The sequence below is a fragment of the Peromyscus maniculatus genome, chromosome 8 (genome assembly GCF_049852395.1).
Source record: "Peromyscus maniculatus bairdii isolate BWxNUB_F1_BW_parent chromosome 8, HU_Pman_BW_mat_3.1, whole genome shotgun sequence".
Taxonomy (NCBI): Eukaryota; Metazoa; Chordata; class Mammalia; order Rodentia; family Cricetidae; genus Peromyscus; species Peromyscus maniculatus.
The window spans coordinates 101,282,710-101,303,790 of record NC_134859.1 but is presented as its reverse complement, the minus strand read 5'-3'; the positions used below and the strand labels follow the sequence as shown (position 1 = coordinate 101,303,790).

Sequence of the window (21,081 nt, the reverse complement as noted above, 5' to 3'; positions counted from 1 at the left end):
TGAGCTGTCAAGATAGTGAGACCCTATCTTGAAAAAAAAACAAAACAAGGGGAGAGGAAGAAAACTATTCTCAGTATGTATCAGCTATTTACAGCCACGATGTTGCTGTGAACAAAACATCTCAATAGATCAATAAGCATTTACTGTGTTTTTCTTAGGAGTATGCAGATTGGTGGTCTAGCCTGGGCCAGGCTAGGTCCTTCTTGTGGTTGGGCTCATTTCTCTGGGGTCATCTGTTATTGACCGTCCTGGAATGAACTTTTGCTAAAAGGCAGGTTACTTGGCCACATTCCACGTGCCCCATCCTCTTGCCTGTCAGCCCCAGCACATTGTCTGGATGTTTCACAAGAGAAAGGGAGGAAATACGCACATACCAAGCCTCTGCTCACATCCCATTGATAGAAACCCTGACACGGCAGAACTCAGACAGAAGGCTCTCTGTATCCGCAGCACTGGGCTCTGGGTCTCGTCCTGAACAGATGGCCAGCAAGCAGCACGAGGCATGGGTACCCAACAAGGTGAAGGGTGGACTATGCTGTGGATGGACAAGTGGACAGCTGCCCTATGAGTCAAAGTGTGCCCCCACCCCAGGCCTAAAACTCAATAAAGCCAGTTGAGTGGATCACCCATCATTGCAGCTATTGAGATCACATTGTGGAAGGGAAATGGTCTACCACAGAGATGCTGGGGCATGTCCATGAGTCCCAACCCCATCCTAACTCCCTCTCTGAGTGTATCTCTTGGACCCCAGGTGTATCAATGAAGGCATCCTGCAAGCTAATCAATTGGCAGTGACTGCCTGGAACTCAGAGCTGGAAACAGTTCTGAGGCTCCACTAACACTCATGGGAGAGAACATCATGGTTTGATTAGTAATGTCTGCCCTAACTGTGAAAGGGGGCATGTGGGCACTCACCTACCACATTTGCAGAGGGAGATGAATCCTTTACTCCAGGCTCTCTTCTATGATCACTTGCCTACCACCATTCTTCATCCTTTTCTCATCCCCATCCTCCATCTTTATCTGCGTCTCATGCCTAGCACTTTTGCCAACAGGCTAGAACAACCTTGGACTGTGGAACTACACCCGCACACATACACCTGGTTATGCGTGACCACTCCCATCCACTTTCATAAACACGTCTACCAAATTTATGATGAAGCACTGGAGGAGTTTTATTTTGGTAATTATAGCAAATTAATATTCATAGGTGAGCAGGAAGGCTCCCTGGAAGCAAGTCTCCTGTGTCTGTGTGCCTGTGCTCGATATCTGATCAGTGCTGTTAGCCGGCAGGCTGTGCAGAGCATGAAAGGCTGCACTATCTGCAGTGTGCCTCTCACCACCAGGCAGGACTCAGCCCCAAGCCTGCTGTTGAAAAGGGACATGATTCCTAGCAGAGACACACGCTGGGGGCTTTGGGCGCACTGTAGGATGACTTACTCGCTCCTTAATTAAATTATGGATCCAGCACTCTTGGAACTAAGGAAGGGGCTGCTGAGTGAGAGCAGCAAATTGGAGGCAGAGCTGGGGCTAGGCCCGTCATGGTGAACAGAAGGAACAGGGGAGAGGACCCAGCCCCTGCCTGAGAGGTGAGCGTTGCTGTTGGTGCCCCACTCAGAGTTCCTCTCCCCAGCTTCTCCCGGTGTGGCTGTATGGGGGGGGGGCGTGCAGCAGGCAGGATGCTGTGGGCATCCTGGAAAGGAAGCACAGCATCCTTCCACAGTTACCTGAAAAGGGACAGTCGACAGGCACAGGGCTAGGGACCCCTCCTGAGAGGATCAAAGTGATAAGTCAGAGAGCCTCTGCTACCCATTCCACTCCATGTCCAGAACTTGAACCCATGCCCTGTGGCTTCCCAGGCTCCATAGCTCCCCAGGCTCTGTGGCTCTCAGGTTAGAGTGCTGGAGTAAGCAATGCCAGCCATAGTAACCAGTAGACCACATTCCAGGGAGCTAAAACCACAGAAGGTAAGGTTCTGCCCATCCAAATTCCAACCTGGAGCTGTGGACAGGATGGGTGACCTCACACAGTCACCTGAAACCAGGGTCACTAGAGCTCTGTCATCACCAAAACTGACCTCCAAGGTTCCCCTGCTCCAGCAGAGGGGAATGGTTCCCATTGTCCGACATTAGAGGTGTCCGCCACCCCACCCCACCCCAGAGGAAGGAGATGCAGAGCTATGCCTTGCTGCCCATAAGCCACAGCCTCGTACAGGATAAGCAGCTCAAGGCTCCTCTTCAGACAGCTTTTACAGTGTCTTGGTCCACTTTCCACTGCTAACTGCACCAACCTACAGACAGACTGAGTTAGAAAGCAGAGCTGTGTTTGGCTCTGGAGGTCCGAGTTTGAGGGGCCTTAGCTGGTCGTGACCTTGCTGGCAGTCATGAGGTGGTACAGGGCATCATATGACTAGAAACGTGTGTGTGTGTGTGTGTGTGTGTGTGTGTGTGTGTGTGTGTGTTCGGGTCTCTTCCTCTTATGAAACCTCCCAATATTCAATCATGAGGTTCTGCCCTAATGACCTCCGAACCCACCCGAATCAAGCCCTACAGCTCCACCCCTAAATGCCAGGGTCAGGTAAAGTCCCCCCCCCTTTCCTGCCTCATAATGAGGATTATATTTATTTCAACTCATGAAGGATGAAGAAGACATTCAAACCACACCCAGGCCACGGCACTCAAACTCCCACTGGACATCCAGGGTCAGACATATTCCCTTGGGGATATGTATACTGGCAGAAATCCTGGCCTCCACTACTAACTGTCCATGGTGCTCTCCCACAGCTGTGGCAATCAATTGCCCAACCATCAAAAAGGTTCACTGGGAGTAAAGTCACTCCTGCTGGTTGAGAACCACATATGACACATATGATGTATGTGCATCATATTGTCATCTGCATATCATTAGCCTTGCAAAACCGCCACTCCCATCCTGCATTAAACACCATGCCACATCTAGAAAACTCCCTAAAAGAACAAAAAGGGTCATAAATCCTGTTCTAGAAAAACTTTAACCCTTTCCTAAACTCTCCCCTTCACTCACGCACGAATAACGCCCTCCTCCAGTAATTTGCTCACAGAATGAGCTATCTAAACTCCCAGTGTCGAGGGATGAGGAAGGACAAGCAGAAAGCTCAGTCAGAACATGCACAAGGTACAGCCAAGGCTGAGAGTGGAAGTTGGGCCGGCCGGAGGGGCTTCCCAGTCAAGGAGGGACGAGTTGAGTGTGCTCCTTCTCTGGTACAGAACAAGTGGGTCCCCAGGAGACTCTGTGAGACCCGTCCCCATAGTAGAATGAGTGACTCAGGGAGCTGGGTCTGCATGAGTCCAGTGCCCTGAGAGTCCCTCCATCCTGAAACCAGACTGTGCCAGGAGAGGGCTATGAGGATGAGGACGGGCAGTGGATTGTGCCAGGGACCAAGTGGCAGAAACAGCCATGAGGCCGGGAGATGTCTTAGCAAATACTCTCTTCCACCTTTGCAAGGACGAGAAGACAGGGCCCAGCTAGCATCGGAGGAAAGACATGATCCTCAGAGGCCAGGGACCCACACCAGAGTTCAACCCCAGCTCCACCCACCCTGCACAGCCCAGACCCTTCCCCCAACTCACAGCTCCCCACTCCACAATCCACACCTAAGGACAGGGCTCTAGGTGAGACAAGGAGGCCCTCAGATGGAAAGATGGTCACCAGCCCAACCCCACATCTGGCATTTAATATATTTTAGCATGGTGCTGGGAAAGCTGGACCTACCTGATCCAAATACCCTAAAAGTCTGTTCATCCTGAAGTCAGACTGTGCCAGGTGAGGGCTGTAGAATGGGTTGGTAAGGTGCTTGCCTTGAAAGCCTGAGAAGATACTAAGCACAGCATGGGGGCTCCCACTTGTAATCCCTGCACTGGGGCGGCAAAAACAGGAAGATCCCTAGGGCTTCCAGACCCTGCCCAGCCAGCCTAACCCACTTAAGGAGTTCCAGTCCAGTAAGAGACCCCGTCTCAAAGTGGGTGGACAGCACATGAGGAACAACCAGCGTGATCCTTTGGCCTACACACACACACACACACACACACACACACACAATATGTGCACATGGACACACATATACATCCAGACTCTTGTTTGCACACGTACACACACATACACACATAACATGTGCACATGGACCCATATAAACATACATCCAGATTCTTGTTTACACACACACACACAGAGAGAGAGAGAGAGAGAGAGAGAGAGAGAGAGAGAGAGAGAGAGAGAGAGAGAGAATTCTAGCATAGCTATAACTCTATTCCTGTCACCTCATTAGCTATAGATAAGAAGAACTCTCCATGGGGAAAATAGGGCATCACTAGGGTCCCTAAGCTTTAGGGGCCAGACAGCCTGCCACCCTACTGCCCAGAACTCCCCTGATGGTGTGAGGACTCTCAGCCTGAAAAGCCCCAAAATGAGGAGCAAGAGGGTGGAGACAGCACAGCCAGGCTAGGAGAGAGCTGGGCCAGAGAGACATTAGTGAGGATGTTTATCTGAGAGCCTGTTTAAAACTCTGTAACATTCACCTAATGGGAAAATTTGAAGAGAATTCAACTGGATTTGTCCTTGTTAAACTAACATTAAGGATGTTTAACAGCTGTCTCGGGCACATCGCATTACAATCCGGAGACAGACTTGGCAAACTAATGGTTTTGTTTGTCATCAGGAGAATGGGTAAAAGGAGCTGGGCAGAGCTGGTGTGGGCAGCACTCCAGAACCCCTTCACACCCGTTTAAGGGGATCCCTGGCTCCCTGTCTTCCTGCCTGCTGACCTTGCAATGAGAACTAGGAAAGGGAAGCAGCTTGGAACAAAAGGCCCAGACCCTGTGGACCAGCCCAGTTCACAGAGGGAAGGGGAAACTGATCCCCAGGAGTCTAGAGGGGGATGGCCCTCAGAAGTCTGGTGCAGGCGAGCTGTGGCCTTGGAGTCTGCTTCAACAGGTTTAGGAAGCAGGCCAATCCCAGAGCTGGGGAGATGGCTTCATCCAGACAGTGCTTACCTTACAAACACAAGAACCTGAATTTGATCCCCAGAACCCAAGTGCAAAAAGAAGTTGGAACCCCAGTGCCGGGGAGACAGAGACAGGCTGACCCTGGGGTTCACTGGCCAGCCACTCTAGCTGAATCCATGAGTTCCAGGCCAGTGAGAGACTCTGTGTCAACAAACAAGGATGGACATCTGAACAACACCTGAGATTGACCTCTGGCCTAGACACAGACACACAGATACGCGTGTTCATTGTCAATCACTCATTCTCTCTTCAAACTCTTGGCAGAGGCAACCTCACAAAACCATCGAAGCTGTGACATGGACAGGAACAGAATCCCAAGAGGGTCAGAGAGAATGGCCCAAACCTGACCCTGGGATGGGCTCTGAGAAAGCCTCAGCTTCAGGGGATGAAGGGATGGTTGGGAGGTGGTGGGCAGCACCCCAGTCATGGTAGAGTCTCAACAGACAGTTTAGCAGTAAATGGCTGGGGTGGGGCTGGGGACCCCTTGGAGGCTGCCAGAGGAGGAAGTACAGTCAGTCCACATACATCAGATCCCCCAGTCACACCCCCTGGCTCCAAGCCTTTTGGGCCCCTGTCCAAAGAATCTCTTGCCTCTTCTCAGAGCCATCACACTGGAAAACACCCTGGTCATCCTCTCCACGGTGGCTCCCGACGCTGGCCGCTACTACGTGCAGGCTGTTAATGACAAGAACGGAGACAACAAGACCAGCCAGCCCATCACTCTTGCCGTGGAGAGTAAGTAAGCGCAGGACCTGGGATGTCACTGAGCAGAAACCAGCGGGTCATTAAATCTCAGGAATGGGGCTCCAGGGGGCTGTTGGGAAGATGGAATGGTAGGGGAGGCAGGGCTGGGGTGGAGGGGTGGAGCTGTCTCCAGAGGAGGAGGAGGAGCCGCAGCCTGAGTAGGGGGACACCGTGAGGGAAGCCGATGAAGGTCACAGGCAGGGGGAAGTGGAGTTCTGGAAGGTGATTCCATGGCAGACACAACTCTGGGAAAGGGCAGGCTTGTTATTAGCACTACCGTGTCCACTGGAGGTTAGGAGAAGGCAGAGGCAAGTGAGAGAGTGTGTGCTCACATGTATGGATGCCAGCCACCCCAGGCTCAGGTGCGGATGGAGAGAACACCCGTGGAGATCGGAAGCTCATTTTCAAAGAAGTACACACTAACTGTCTGCCCAGCTGGCACATAAAAGTGCTGTTTCCGCTCCAAGCCAGGCATTCCTCTCAACAGGCTCTTCTCCAGATTTCTACCTCTGCCCCTCTTCAGATGCGGCTCTCCCTGGGAGAGACAGGCCCAGAAGCTCAGCCCAACATAACCCACCCCAGCATCCTCCAGCACAAAGACACTCACTCCTTCAGATGAGACCAGAGCAGGGTTCTCCCCACTAGACTGGCCTCAAGGCTGGAGAAGGTGGGGCGGATGGCCAAGGCGCCTCCTAGGCTGGACTTCATCACTAAGATGAAGTCAGGGTTCGGGGACAAGACCACCATTTCCTGTAGCAGCTGAGCACCACACAAGCTGGGAGAGCCAGATGTTCACATACCTCCACATCTGTATGATTCCCACTCCCAAAGCACATCTCATTTATCATCCGTGCTGCACCCATACACATTCAGCAACAGCAAGTTTAGTGTCTCTGCCCCCCTCTTTTCCTAGCTTCTGTCTGCCAGTATCTAGAACATTCCCAGCCTCTGCTGTCCCCTCCCTGGGCCCTCTGAGCTCCAACAGGACTCTTTTCTGTGAAATCTGAATTAGGGGTGGAGAATCCACTCTGCATACTGTCCAGGGAGGGTCATGGATGTCACCTTTGACCTTGACCTGGGCCAGGATTATCTATACAGGAACAAGGAATTTGTCGGCAAGGGGGAATGCTTTTTCTAGAGATTTCTCGGTGATAAGGTTACTCAGAGTCTCCTGGAATCCAGACATCTTTTTCAAGCATTAGTGTCAAACTAGGCACAGCACAGTGGGGTGAGTGTTTGCCTACCACACACAACTCTGGTCTCCACCCCAGTGCCACATAAAAACGGGTTGGTGGCAAATGCCTGGAATCCCAGCTTTCAGGAGGTAGAGGCAGGAGAATCAGGAGTTCAAGGTCATCCTTGGCTACAGAGGGAGTATGGGGTAGTCTGAGACACATGAGACAGAGAGACATGCTGGGAGTGGTAGCGTCTTTAATGCCAACACCCTGGAGGAAGGGGCAGGAGGGTCTCTCATTATGTAGACTGGGCTGTTCTTGTCTATATAATGAGATCCTGTCTCAGAGAGAGAGATGGGAAGGGGACGAGGAAGAGGGAGAGAAGCACACACTGAGAGACAAAGTCATGGAGGGAGTTGTCCAAGTTAAATTCAAGCATCTTCTTTCTTTTTTTTTCTTTATTAAGAATTTTTCTACTCACTCTACATACCACCCACAGATCCCACCTCCTCCCATCTCCCAGCTCTCACTCCCAAGCCAACCCCCATCCCCATATCCCCCAAATCGAGGTCTCCCATGGGGAGTCGGCAGAGGCCAGCACACTGAGCCTAGGCAGGTCCAAGCCCTTTCCCACTGTACCAAGGCTGCACAAGGCACCACACCACAGACACCAGAATCCCAAAAGCCTGCCCATGCACCAGGGACAGATCCCAACCCCCCTGCCTAGGTGCTCCCCAAACAGTTCGAACCAAACAACCATCTTTCGTATCCAGAGGGCCTAGTCCAGTCCCGTGGGGGCTTCACAGCCACTAGTCTACAGTTCATGGGTCTCCAAGAGTGTGGCCGGTCATCTCTGCACTTCTTCCTGTCATGATCTCGACGTTCCCCACCTGTAGAATCCCTCCTCTCTCTCATCGATTGAAATCCAGGCATCTTCTTGAATGACTCAGTTTACCCCAGAGCCCGCCTCTGTTCCTCCTCCAGCATCTGGCTCCTCCTCTTAAGAATTGAGGCAGCCCATGCTGGCATTTTCTGTTCTACCTCAAACCACCCCAGCCTTCCAAACGGCCCAGGTGAGGCCAGAGAGCCCCTCCTGCCCCCCTCATCTGCCTCTACCCCGGTCCCCCTCAGCTGCCAGTCTCCCTCATTCCAAAAGCCCTCCATTTCTGCATCCTCGACTGTGATTAAAGCCGGATCTGGAGCAAACTCGGCTGATTTTTAGCTAATTTCCCTCCCACGAGTGATTGCACTTCAAAACCCTGTGCCTGCTCTGACACGGTCCCCCAGCCTGCCTGCCAGCCAATTTGTGAGAGCAATTGCCACATCGTCGCCCACCAGCAGCTCAGCTCCCCTGTTACCTGGCTTGAAGCCACACCCTCCTTCTCCGTCCTCCTCCCTTCCTTTCCCCATCAAGCTCTGCTCCCTTCAGCTCAGCAGCTTCTGAACAGCCCTTGGGGGAGCCATGCTCATTGTTAATGGAGAAGGAAAGAGCCAGGCTGGTGACCCCAGAAATTACCCCTAGCATCACAATCCTGAAAGTTCACACCCATCTGACACACACACACACACACACACACACACACACACACAGAGAGAGAGAGAGAGAGAGAGAGAGAGAGAGAGAGAGAGAGAGAGATCAGACTTCTACTATTGTATAGAAATAGAATATAGAATAAAATAAAATATAAATATGAGCCCCAAATATCGTTTAAAATTTTTCCAGTGGCCCCATTTTACTCACTTATATTACTTAGGTATTTTATTTTTTTAGAGTTGGTTTCTTTGATTTTGTTTTTGAGGCAGAATTTCATAGAGCCCTTGAACTCCCTATGTAGCTGAGGATGACCTTGAACTCCCTGTGTAGCTGAGGATGACCTTGAACTCTCGATCTGCCTGCCTCCATCTCTCAAGTGCTGGGATTACAAGCGTGCACCACCACACGGAAGCTTACCTCATTTTTCACAAAGTAAAAAGGAATAAGCAGAATTCATTTTATTAATGTGTTTTATTTAACCCGATGTATCCAAAATATCCTTTTAGCATGCCATCAATATAGAATATATTAGCAAGATATTTTACATCGGATTTTTTTTTTGGCGTGCTAAGTCTGAAATCTCTGCGTGTCTTACACTTGAAGCGCATCTCAATTTGAATGCTAAATCTTCATCCGAAATACGTGATCCGTATTTAGATTTCATCAGATTTACAGCCATAAAGGTATAGTCTTATGCCAAAGTTGTTCCACTTCTACTTAAAAGTGTTCTAATAACTGGATTGGGGAATCCGCTTTTAATTAAATGTAAATTAGTTAAAATTAAATCTCATTAAATCAAACGGACTCAAGCCACATTTCGGGAGCTTAGTGGGCATGCGTGGCCTGTGGTCCATGCTGGAATGGCCTGGACTTTGAGGCCTGGATACCCTGAGGATGGAAAGCTGTTGTCCTCGGGGTTGGGAATGAGCAGGTGTCCATGTCCATCAGGTCTTTTCAGGAAAGAGCTAACGGCTCTTTGATGCCCACTTGCAGCTCCTGGGGCCCAGTGAGTCACGTGCTCCCTGAGCCTGGCTGCTTCCACTATATGGCGATAGCTGAGGCAGTGCTGAGAGGAGCCCGGAGGGAACTGTCCCTTGGCGCCACTGTGACAGAAAGTCTGCTGGATCCAACATGGCTTCCGCTTGTAGAGCTCCGTCTGTGCCTTGTCCCTGGGACCTTTTAAACCAGCAGTTCTCAGAAAGATGTCCTCCCCGTCTAGGCTCGTCTATGAGGTCTCAGCTTGTCTGTTGAGGTTCTGGTCACCACAGCATCCCAGGACTGTGGGGGCTGTTATGATCCATACACTCCAGAGCCACCTTGTTGATTGTCCATCCCAGCCATGCTTGTGAGGGCCTGATCTACCGCAAGATCAATAGCCCCTCCCCAGGTACCGGGTCTTGCCTCCCCAACCCTGACCGGTGGCAGGACCCTCACAAGCATGGGTTGCTGCCACAGAGCCCCAAAGCTAAAGCCTCAGCTTCTGCCCATTCTGCATCATGGTATTGAGGGTTATCTTTAAGCCTTTGTCTAGAGCATGAGTTGAATGCAGCACACACCTGCATTCTGGTGCCTGGGCTGTGCCTCACCACAAGAGGTCACAGGACACCTGGTGGCCAAGGAAAATGATTCAGCACAGTCTCCCAGCAAGCAACACAGGACAACCAGGTATGTCCTGCAGAGGTGAGTGGCACCACACCTTGTGGCTTCTGACACCACCTTTGTTATCCTCTGCTCAGAGGCGTTGCCTCCTTCCTCGGGACGTAAGGCTCTGGGCACTCTGAAGGCTCCCTGGCACCCTCTCTACAGCAGTCCTCCGTGGCAGATGGTTAGGCTGCCATTATCCATACTTTATATTACATTTATTTGCGGGGCGGGGGCACACATGCCACAGCACACATTTGGGCGTCAGAGACAACCTGAAGGAGTCTCTTTTCTCCTTCCACCATGTAGGTCCTGGGGATCAAATACAGATCCTCGGACCTGGTGCCAAGTGACTTTCACTGCTGAGTCTTGTAACTGGTTCCCATTATCCATATTTCATAGGTGACAAAAACTGAGGGGACTGGCCAAAGAAATAATATCATCCACTTCCTGGTGGGTTTTACTAATCACTGGCAGAGTCAGGCATGGGACCCTCGCTAGATAACCACAAGCCTGGGCCCTGGGCACCACTGTGCTCTTACAGGGTCCATGTCAGAAGGAAAACAAAAGTTCCTCTTGAACTGCTAGCCACAGATATCTCCCTCCCCAGCTCTGGCAGAGTCACCCTAGCTCAGCTTCTTCTCCCAGCTTGTTCCCATCTTGGATTCCAGCCCATCCTCTCACCTAGACACCCCATTCCCTTGCCCCTGGCCTGGCCCTATTGCCTGAGCTGCAGGGGCCTGCACCCCACACTCTGTACCTTTCACGGGTTCCCCTGCACCACCACTTCCTTCTCACAGGAAGTAAGAAAGCCCAGCTGCATCCAGGCTCAGCCTTCATCCCTCCTCAACTTCCTGAATGGATGCCAAGTCCACACACACTAGGTGGTCCCAAGCCTGGCACCTCTGAGCATCTCCAACCATCTATACCTGGCATCACCATCTCAAACAATGTGATGACAGAATCCAAACACATCTCCCTTTGAAACCCAGTTTTCCCCAGGACTTCCCACTACTCTACAAAGGGGCCCATCTCTAGGCTTCCAGCCTCTCAACCACCATGACCCTTCTGCCCTCTTCCTCCACCCCTAGACAATCACTGTGGCCTGCTGGCTTCCTCTTTTCCAGCTGGGCTCACACATCTTCAGCCACCAAGCCTAACCCGACATCCCCCAGTCAACTCTGTTCCATCCCCACGGTGGGGATGGAAAGTGGGCTTCCTAACATACGGTACCTCTGACCTTTTGTTTGCACTGTGTTAAGAATGATGCTGAGGACACATGTGGGTTTGGCTGGGTAATGTATTAGAACCATGGAGCCCTTCCCCCAGCAGGCCGGAAGGAGTGGTCTGCAGAGAGGCAAGCAAGCCAAGATCACGAGCTCTGCCTCCCTCTCCTTATCTCTGAGGGCCACCACTGTAATGTCTACACCCTGAATACTTAGTTCTCCTGTTACAGAACACCCCTCTTTCTTCTCTCAATGCCCCTTCAAGTCTAGGGGCGTCTCTGAAGCCCTACACCCATCTCCAGTGTCTTGAGGCTCTGCCTTATCCCTCAAAGGCTGGGTACGGGTATCTCTCTCAGTTGGGCACCCTTGAGGTCTGAAACTCCCACTTCTCAGCGACCCCAAGGCCAACACTCAGCTGTGAGGCGGTGGGGACATCTCTTCCCCACACTCACAGACTGTCTCCAGGAGAAGGACTACCTTCACTGCGTGCCTACTGCGCGCAGGGCATTCTGCACTCATGCTGGACCAGCTGAGCCGCCCCACTCCAGCCTCCCTCCAGCCTCACCGCGGGCATCTTTAAGTCACTAATGAGCTGGCATTGAGGAGACTCCCAGCTTTCCTCTCTAGGATGACAGATCCCACCACCTCTCTGTGTAGGGAATCCCCCATTCCTGATATCCACCAAGCAAGATATGTTGAGCAGGCACCTGAATTCACACTGCCCAGACAGGTGCTACATTTTTTTTTCCAGTACTAAGAAGCAGACCCAGAACTCACAGATACTAGGCAAGCACGCTATGGCTGAACTGTGTTCCCTAGTTCCTCTTAGTTTTCATTTTGAGACAGGGCCTTGCCAGGTTACACAGGTTGGCTTTGAATTCTCTGTCTTCCTGCTTCAATCCCCCGCTTCCCCCCAAGCAGCAATGATAACAGGCTTGGAGCACCCGTCCTAGCTCTGGTGATGACTTTTTGGTTTCGGGGGGAGGGTGTTGTTTAGACAGGGTCTCCCAAGCTGACCTTGAACTCAGTATACAGCTGAGGATAGCCTTGAACCCCCGATCTTCCTACCGCATGCATTCTGGGATGACAATGTGCCACCATGCCCAGTTGTTGTTTTGAGACAGAATCTCACTATACAGCCCTGGCTGTCCTGGAACTCACTCTGTAGACCGGACTGACCTCGAACTCACAGAGATCCGCCTGCCTCTGCCTCCCAGGTGCTGGGATTAAAGGCTTGAGCCGCCATGTCCACTACCATACCCTATCTTTGCTGCTGCTTCCAGCTACCATGTTGGAAATTGAACCCAGAGTTTCTTGCATGCAAGCAAATGCTCTACCCATTGAGCTATGTCCCAAGCTCCAGGTAATGATTTTCATTCCCCCTTTATCCCCGAGAAAGCAGAGACTGGGTAGAACAGAGTAACCTATCTAGGTCTCTCTCTCTCTCTCTCTCTCTCTCTCTCTCTCTCTCTCTCTCTCTCTCTCTCTCTCTCTCTTTCTCACACACACACACACACACACACACACACACACACACACACACACACACGTGCGCACCCTACCTGGGACAGAGCAAGCCTTAGGCCCAGGTCTATCCTCCTTTCCCTGTACCAGGAGTCCTCAGCCACCATGGTTCCCCTCCAGCCCTGTAGGCTGCTGCCTGGACCTGGCCACATGCTCCTGGGGTCTCAGTGTCACACTAGCAGTCCTCATTATTTAATCTCTACCTCCCCGTACCTCGCCTTCCTCCAGGCTGTCTGTTTATCAGGCCAGCAGCCCCGGCTTGGACTCTAACAGTCTGTCTCCTCGGTGTGGCCCATTAATCTGGGGCATGGTACCTGCACGCGGGCATGTAATAAACAACTTAGAGCACACGTTTATGGATTCAGCTATATCAGCAGCTTTCAATCCGATCGCACTTTATGGCACCTACATGAGGCTTTATATTGTTGCAATTACTCTGCTTTATATGCTGCCTTCTTGCCCCTTCATTTTACTTTATTTTTACATTTTATTCCTATTCTTCCTTGGCTGTTTCTAACAAGGCCTAGAGCTCAGCTAGGAAACCTGCCTGGGCTGGCCACAGTGGCTCACCGTGGCTGCGAGGATCTGGTGCGCCCTCCTCCTGGCCCGCAGAGGGTACCCCCACACCCACACCTGTGCAAGCGGTCACAGCCTGCTTCCTCTAAAGAGTCCTGGAGGGGGGCCAACTAGATAGATCTGTTGCACAAGAAAAAGAGTCCTCTCTCAGTGTATTTTAAGAGCTGGGAACAGGTGCAGAGCGGATGCTGAGGCTACAGGCAGTGCTGGGCCTGTGCTGACCCACAGAGAGGAGCCGGGCACCTCTGGAAGGGCCTAGAGTCCACAGAAAGGCTTTGATAGCACCCTGTCTGCACAGCAGGACTGCTTCTTTGCCTTTGGTTTCACTCTCGGAAGCTCTCTTTCATTTTCATCGTGCATTGAAGGTGGACAGTGATGATGGGTGTACAAGCTCATCAGTCACAAGAGCGTGTTTGCACACCTACAGACCAGAATGTACATGGTCTGTGCTGGCGACATGGTGGCTGCCAGGACTAAGCATCAGCTCGGGGCGGGACGTGACAAAGCCATGTGTCCAGCCTTAAGCTCCATCCATTCATACTGTCACGGGTCTGCAGTTAGAGACCAAGGTCAGGGAGTCGCATGGCAGAGCCCGTGAGAACATGATTCCTGACTGGGACTAATTGTCGGCTCATTCACTGTGTCCTCCTGTGGCTGAAGAAGAGAGGAAGGGGAAGGGGGAGGGGAAAGAAACAGAGACAGAAGGAAGGGGTAGAGGGAGTTAATACAACAGGGAAAGGTGACAGAGCTGAAGAAGAAAGAGGAAAGAAATAAGAGATAGAGAGAGAGGAGAGAAAACGGGGAACAGAGAGACTGGAGGTACTAATCCCACGGCGGTGGTCACACCTTCACAACCCTAGCCAATCTCATCAGCTTCTACAAACGCACCTCCAAAGCCATCATATGGGCATTAGGGCCCCAACATATGAGCCATCAGGAGACACAGTTGGGCCCACGGCCAGCACCACCTCAGCCCCCGTGCCAACGCCTGGACGGGTCCCATGTAGTCACCATAACAACATGCCACCACATGGAGGCTTCTTAGCATAAGAACAGATTTCTGGTGGGTCTGGAGGTAAAATCGGAAACCAAGGGGTCGGTAGGTCCCCATTCTCCCTCAAGGGGACATAGGGACCACCACAACCTCCTCCACTCCGTGCAGCTGGCATCCTTGGCATTCCCTTCTTGGCTCCAGGCTGTAACTCCACCTTTGCTCGGCCTCTCCCCTGTTGGTCTTGTATCTGGAGTCCCCGATTCCTGTGCAGAAGGATGCCATTCGCATTGGATGGAGGGCCTGCCCCAATACGATCCTGTGATCTCGGCTGAACCAGTTACATCTGCAAAGACCCTGTTCCCAAGTGAAGCCACATCCACAGCTGCTGGGTGGCCTTGAACCAGGGGAGGAGACTACTGGGAGAATTTCTCCCCCAGGAGAGATGTAAATGTCTCCCCCTTTATTATAAGGCGTCAATGACAAGCCAGAGTATAATTACACCAAAGTTCCCCCAGGTGGACCAGTTGTTTTTTGTTGCTCTGGTAAAACACTTTTGACTTATGGTTTCACAGGGAGAGTCCATAATGGCAGGGAGGCAAGGCAGCAGGCAGCCGGAGCAGGGAGCTGAAAGATCATCACTCTTTACACTCAGACGTTAAGTAGAGCGAACTGAAAGGTGGGCAAGGCTGTAAACTCTCAAAGCCCACCCTCAGTGACATACTTCCTTCAGCAAGGCTGCACCCCCTAAAACTTCCATAACTGGACAAGAAGCACCCCCAGTTGAGGACCAAGTGTCCAAACACATGTGCCTACAGAAGGCATCACTCATTCAAACCACAGTACCAGGGAACTAATGGCTTACTTAGAGAACAGAGATGAGGGTTTATTGACAGGAGCTTGGGGACCCCAAAGCAGCCATATTGGACCGCCTTCACCCAGCATGGTATTGGCTTCCCTATAGCCTTGTAGCCTCTTTTGGTTAATTTTCCCAAGCCTGCAGAGTAGACTCTAACACACCTGACCCTGAAGCCTCCTGAAATTAGGGCTTAACTGTATACAGATGGTTAGGAGGAGCAGCCAGAATCTTGGCAGAGGGTCCAGAGACCCTCCCCACCACTTCCTTCTCTGAGGGAGTGAGTCCAGTGGTCTCTTGCAGGCGGGTGCAGCCGATCCGAGGAAAATGGCAGCTGTTTTGCTTGGAGGACCATGTTCTCTGACAGAGAGGAACACTGCTGTGTTCAGTGTGGAGAGTGTGTGGTCTGGTGCAGGGCACAAGGGTGAATGATGAAGTAGGTCAGTAAGGTAAACTTAGGCAGGAAGGAGTATTCTGAGGGTAGTGGGACAAGATAGCGGTGAGTGGAAGGGCATGGTTGACTTACAGGCCTCTGAGAACAGAGGACCTCCCCAAAATCCCCTGACACTTAGACTCGTGAACAGAGGAAGGGGACAGTCCCAGTCTGTCCAGAGGTGCAGCTGTGGGACTTCCCATATAGCTTACTCTGTGCTCTGAGTACTGAAGTCTCTGTGCACCACGTGGGCGGGCAGAGATGGAATTTCTGACTCCACCCTCCTAATGCTTGACCTCTTCTCAGATGTTGGGGGACCTGCTGACCCCATTGCACCAACCATCATCATCCCACCCAAGAACACTAGTGTTGTGGCTGGGACCTCGGAGGTGACCATGGAGTGTGTGGCCAATGCCAGGTGGGTGGCACGTGCGGGACTGATTCCCAACCAGAACTGTAGCCAGGAGCAGTTGTCTTTGAGGAAGGGATAAGGACTGATGAGGGTGGGGGTGGGGGTGGACACTGCAAATCCAGAGCACTCTTGAGCATGCTCAACAGGGTTTCTTATTCTTGGATGTCCCAGGGGAAAGAGCTGCCCATGGGGAATTGGTGGAAAATAGATTTTGCCCAGGCTAGGGGCCAGAGGGTGGATTGATGTGCTCCTAACACAGAGCTGTCCAGAGCAGGGAAGATGATCCCTCAGAGCAGAGCCCTTCTGTATGTGGGATTCATGGAAGGGGACTGTGTGTGAGGGAGAAGACGCCCAGGGTGGGCACATGACTCTGTAAGGTACTCTTGTGTCTCTGCAGTCCCTCACAGAGGAGAGTGTTAGACTGTCCCTGAGCCGCCTCCTAAGAGGACTGTGTGATAAGAGTTTCCCACAGGGCCTCTTTTTCCCCCAACATGAGTGTTGAGAGCCTACAGCCCAGGCAAAGCAGGTAGTCTACACACAGTCACCCACATGGCCAATAGCAGTGCTGAACTGAAGCCAGCTCCCTGGAGGCCCAGCTCCCTGCACCACAATGGGCCTCAGTCTGTTCCTCTATAAAGTGAGTGTGACCTGGCACACACCTCACCATAAGACATGCAAGGAGAATGCTGACCCCAGCCTGCCCTGCCTGGGTACTCTATGGAGGTAAAGTCATGTTATGGCTAGGGTGTAAGACTGAGGGTCCAAGGCCCCCTCCAGCTGAGGATTCCAGGAAAGCTGGATCCTTTTAGCAGTGTTTCTGAGAGCACATTTCACAGAGCCCAAGTTTTTCATGAGGGTGGGAAACTTGACCAGGATGTGTATTAATAGCCTTGAGAAGTCCTGTAGCCAAGAACCTACCAGGGCTTTCCATACTTACATACCCATGGAGATCCTTTTCTAGAAGATTCTGAGTGCCCCCAAACAGCTAGTTCCACTCTACTTGGGGAGCTCCATCCTTAGGAACCACTAGGAGCTGGGAAGGAATGTCCAAGCAAACCAGATCCCTAGAGTTTGGAGTACAGGGGCCCATGATGGTGGGAAGGGAGCCAAACGCTCCTTACCTCTCAAAGGTGAGAGTGGGTCTGTCTGTCTGCCCTTGTGTCCTATCTGTCCTTATCATTTCCCCTCAACCTCCACTCCTCCCGAGTCTCATATTCAAAGAAGGGAAGGTGTGGTGCCCAGGGAGAGCTCAGCAAATAAGCTGGGCCAGCTGCCAGTCTCTTCCAGAGCTGTGCGTGAAGTTACCACTGTGTCCCAACCCTGTTGAGAGCATTATCCATGACTGACAGGCTCACCTGTCACCCACGGCCTCTACAGCTGCCCCCATTCTACAGATGGGGAAACTGAGCCTCAAGGTGTTTTAAGAACTTGTCTTGACTCTTTGCGGGGGGGGGGGGGGGGGGGGTGGCAAAGTGCTAGCAGCCCCAAAGCCAGCTCCATCCCGTTCCTTCCCGTACTTGCCCTGACCCCCATTGTCCTTCCAGAAGCCCTTGTCTGAGGGCAACTGCTTCCCTTACCCTGCAGGCCTCTGATCAAGCTGCACATTGTCTGGAAGAAAGATGGGGCCTTGCTCTCCAGCGGTATCAGTGATTTCAACCGCAGGCTCACCATCTCCAACCCCACGGTCAGCGATGCCGGCTACTATGAGTGCGAGGTTGTGCTGCGCAGTAGCAGTGTGGCCCCTGTCACCCGGGGAGCCTACCTCTGGGTGCTGGGTAAGTCAGGACACGTGTTGGGGCTCCTCTGCCGTGGGAGAAGGGAGGGGCAGGGAGCGATCACAGCAGTGTGGCCAGATGCCATCTCCACAGTGGCTGGATGCAAAAGCAATAAGCCTCTAATCCTGTCTCCTGGTCCTTCCCCCCACAGAGCCACCTCAGTTTGTCAAAGAGCCTGAGAGACACATCACAGCAGAGATGGAGAAGGTGGTGGACATCCCCTGTCGAGCCAAAGGTAACACAGAGGCACGGGTGTGGGGACAAGGACCCCAGACCTTCAGCCTCTCTCATCCCTGTCAGGACATCTCTAAGCCCCCCCTCCCTCCTCCAGACCACATCACTAAGCAGTGACAGGCTGGCTAGGCACTGGCACCCAGGAAACAAACAGCCAAATTACGGTAATCTCAGGCTGCAAATCAACCCACGTAACTCCAGGGTTACAAATGAGCCCAAATTACCGTAATTTCAGGACAGGTGACAGACCCAAATTGCCCATAATTTGAGAGTTGTAGACAATGCCGAATCACCATTTTGCCAGCATCCACAGACCTGGTGTGTCCCACCTGAACAAGTGTCATCCACTCAGCCCATTGGAGGTGGGGGTTGCCTGGCTTGGTCTTCTCCCCCTGCGGGTCCTACTTAACCCTCCATTACAGTTTCCCATGCTTACTGCCCCATCCTGACAGAGTCAAGCCCAAAGGCAGCTACAGCCAGGGGATAGAGGATTAAAAAGGTGCTGTTGTGTGGAGTATGGGGACTGAAGCATCCTAGCATCCAGCAGCTGAGGCAGGAGGATTGCTGTGAGTTCCAGGCTGCCCAGAGAATAGAGAATCCTGAACCAGGGAGGAGATATGGCCCCAGTAGCGTAGAGGAGTTTACAGAGCTGCAGGTCTTCTGAGACCCTTGGGCAGAGGCAGAGATGAGGGCCCGTGGGAGCAGAGGGGTGGCAGGTGGACACTGCTGTTGCATAATCTCAGCAGGGTTGTTCATTCTTGGCCACCCAAGGGGAGTAAGCCAGGCTGGGTTCACAGATGAACCACATAGCCAAATCCCTCCTGTTTTCCAACTTATATATTTGCACAGAAACGAAGAAACCAATAAACAAATAAAGCTGCCTTATTTCATCTCATTCAAAATGCCATGAGCTGTGAGGTGCCCCATTATTTTATGTGCCACTAAGAAAGAAAAAAGGCTGCCAATTAAATCATGACATGCTGTCGATTGGAAGCCACACCCTGATCCCCCATCGTGTTGCAATGAATAGCCAAGAATTGATGTCATCCAATGTATGAAACACGGTGATGGCTGACTGCAGGGTGGAAGCGGGGAGGGGAGGCGGGTGCAGAGCTGTGGCTGCCTCTTGAGAGTGTAGGGTGCCTCTGGGGAAGTCGTTTGAGCAGAGTCAGAGAGGGAGGATGAAGGGGAGCACGAGAGAGCCGAAAGACATCTGTAAGGAGAGAGAACCAGGCCAAGGGTTGAGACATCCATCTTCCTCTGTGTGCAGACAAGAGATGGGACTTCTGGAGACCTCCCATGGGATAAAGGACCCTCTGCCTGCTTCTTCGCCTGGGCTCCATTGTCAGGGGGGGTGGGAACTGCACCTGGAGATTAGCACAATACACAGAAGGCTGAGCCAAGCATTGCATACCTGCCATCTCTGCTCAGGAGGTGAAGGAAAGAAGATAGACATGAGATCAAGGCTAGCCTGGGCTATAGTGAGTTCCAAGATAACCTGGGTTATAGAGCAGGACCTTGTCTAAAATACATAATGATGATGATGATGATGATGATGATGATGATGATGATGATGATGTAGAAGCCAATGAAGAAGAAGCCAGGGATGGAGAGTTAGCTCAGTTGGTAGTGTTTTCGTAGCATGTGCAGAACCCTGATTCAATCCCCAGCACTCTATGAACCAGGCATGGTGGCACAAACCCTTTGTAATACTAGCCCTTGGGGGGTCAAGGCAGGAGGATCAGAAAGTCAAGGCCATCTTCTGCTACACAGAAAGTTGAAGGCCAGCCTGGGATATGTGAACCTCTGTCTCAAAAATAACAATAGGGGCTGGAGAGATGGCTAGCAGTTCGGAGCACTTGTTGCTTTTGCAGAGGACCCAGGTTCGACTCCCAGCACCCATATACATGGTAGTTCACAAGCACCCATAATTCCAGATATCCTCTTCTGAACCCTGTGAGCACAAGACACATATGATGCACACACATACATGTAGGAAGACTACTCCTGCACATAAAATAAATACATTTAATAATAATAATGATGATGATGATGATGATGATGGCTAAGAGGTTAAAAGCTCATACTACTTAGGCAGAGGACCTGAGTTCAGTTCTCAGCATCCACATCAGGATTCTTATCACCTTTGTCTCCAGCTGTGGGTGAAATGGATGCCTCTGGGCACCCACACACATGCACACACATGCATGCACACATGTATACACACATACACACATGCACACACACACAATTTAAATAGTAATTCTTAATATGATAAGAGCAGATAGGATGTCTCTTTGGGCAAAGGTGCTTGCCAAAAAAGCCTGACACTCTGGGTTCAAACCCTGGAACCTACATAAGGGTGGAAGGAGAGAACTAACTCCACATACATGCAGTGGCACATGCATGCCCTCTCCCAACAATAATAAATAAAAATTTAAACAATAATAATAATAATGAACCTCCCCTCTAAAAATTGCCCAGTGAGACATTTCTGTGGAAAACTGATTCTAGGAAATTTCCCTTTTCCAAAAAATCTCTACTCTATCTTGAAAGTCTTGAGACTTTTCAAAGAACGTACTCCATAAAAATCAATGTCTATGAGAAGGTTCTAGAAAGCAAAGCACCATAGGCCCTCCCACTGACTTCTGGCTGACGGTGGCCCTGGCCTCCTGCAGGGGTACCACCTCCCACCATCACCTGGTACAAGGATGCTGCGCTGGTGGAGGTGGAGAAGCTGACGCGCTTCAAGCAGCGCAGTGATGGTGGCCTGCAGATCAGCGGCCTGCTGCCTGATGACACTGGCATGCTCCAGTGCTTCGCCCACAACGCTGCTGGAGAGGCACAGACCTCCACCTACCTGGCCGTCACCAGTAAGTGTCCTCCCCTGGGCTGTCCCTGAGCCACCCCAGGAGGCACCG

General features: G+C 51.7%; 1 protein-coding gene across 2 annotated transcripts in view; it reads left to right on the top strand.

The window, feature by feature from the left end:
* The window catches only part of Sdk2 (sidekick cell adhesion molecule 2), a 284,873-nt gene that overhangs the window by 170,795 nt on the left and 92,997 nt on the right, over positions 1-21,081 (top strand). For both annotated transcript variants that reach the window (XM_042283063.2, XM_006970439.4), the window contains exons 5-9: positions 5,641-5,774; positions 16,046-16,157; positions 17,736-17,926; positions 18,078-18,161; positions 20,839-21,033. In XM_042283063.2, coding sequence (XP_042138997.1) covers positions 5,641-5,774; positions 16,046-16,157; positions 17,736-17,926; positions 18,078-18,161; positions 20,839-21,033 — 716 coding nt within the window. The remainder of the gene's footprint in view (positions 1-5,640; positions 5,775-16,045; positions 16,158-17,735; positions 17,927-18,077; positions 18,162-20,838; positions 21,034-21,081) is intronic.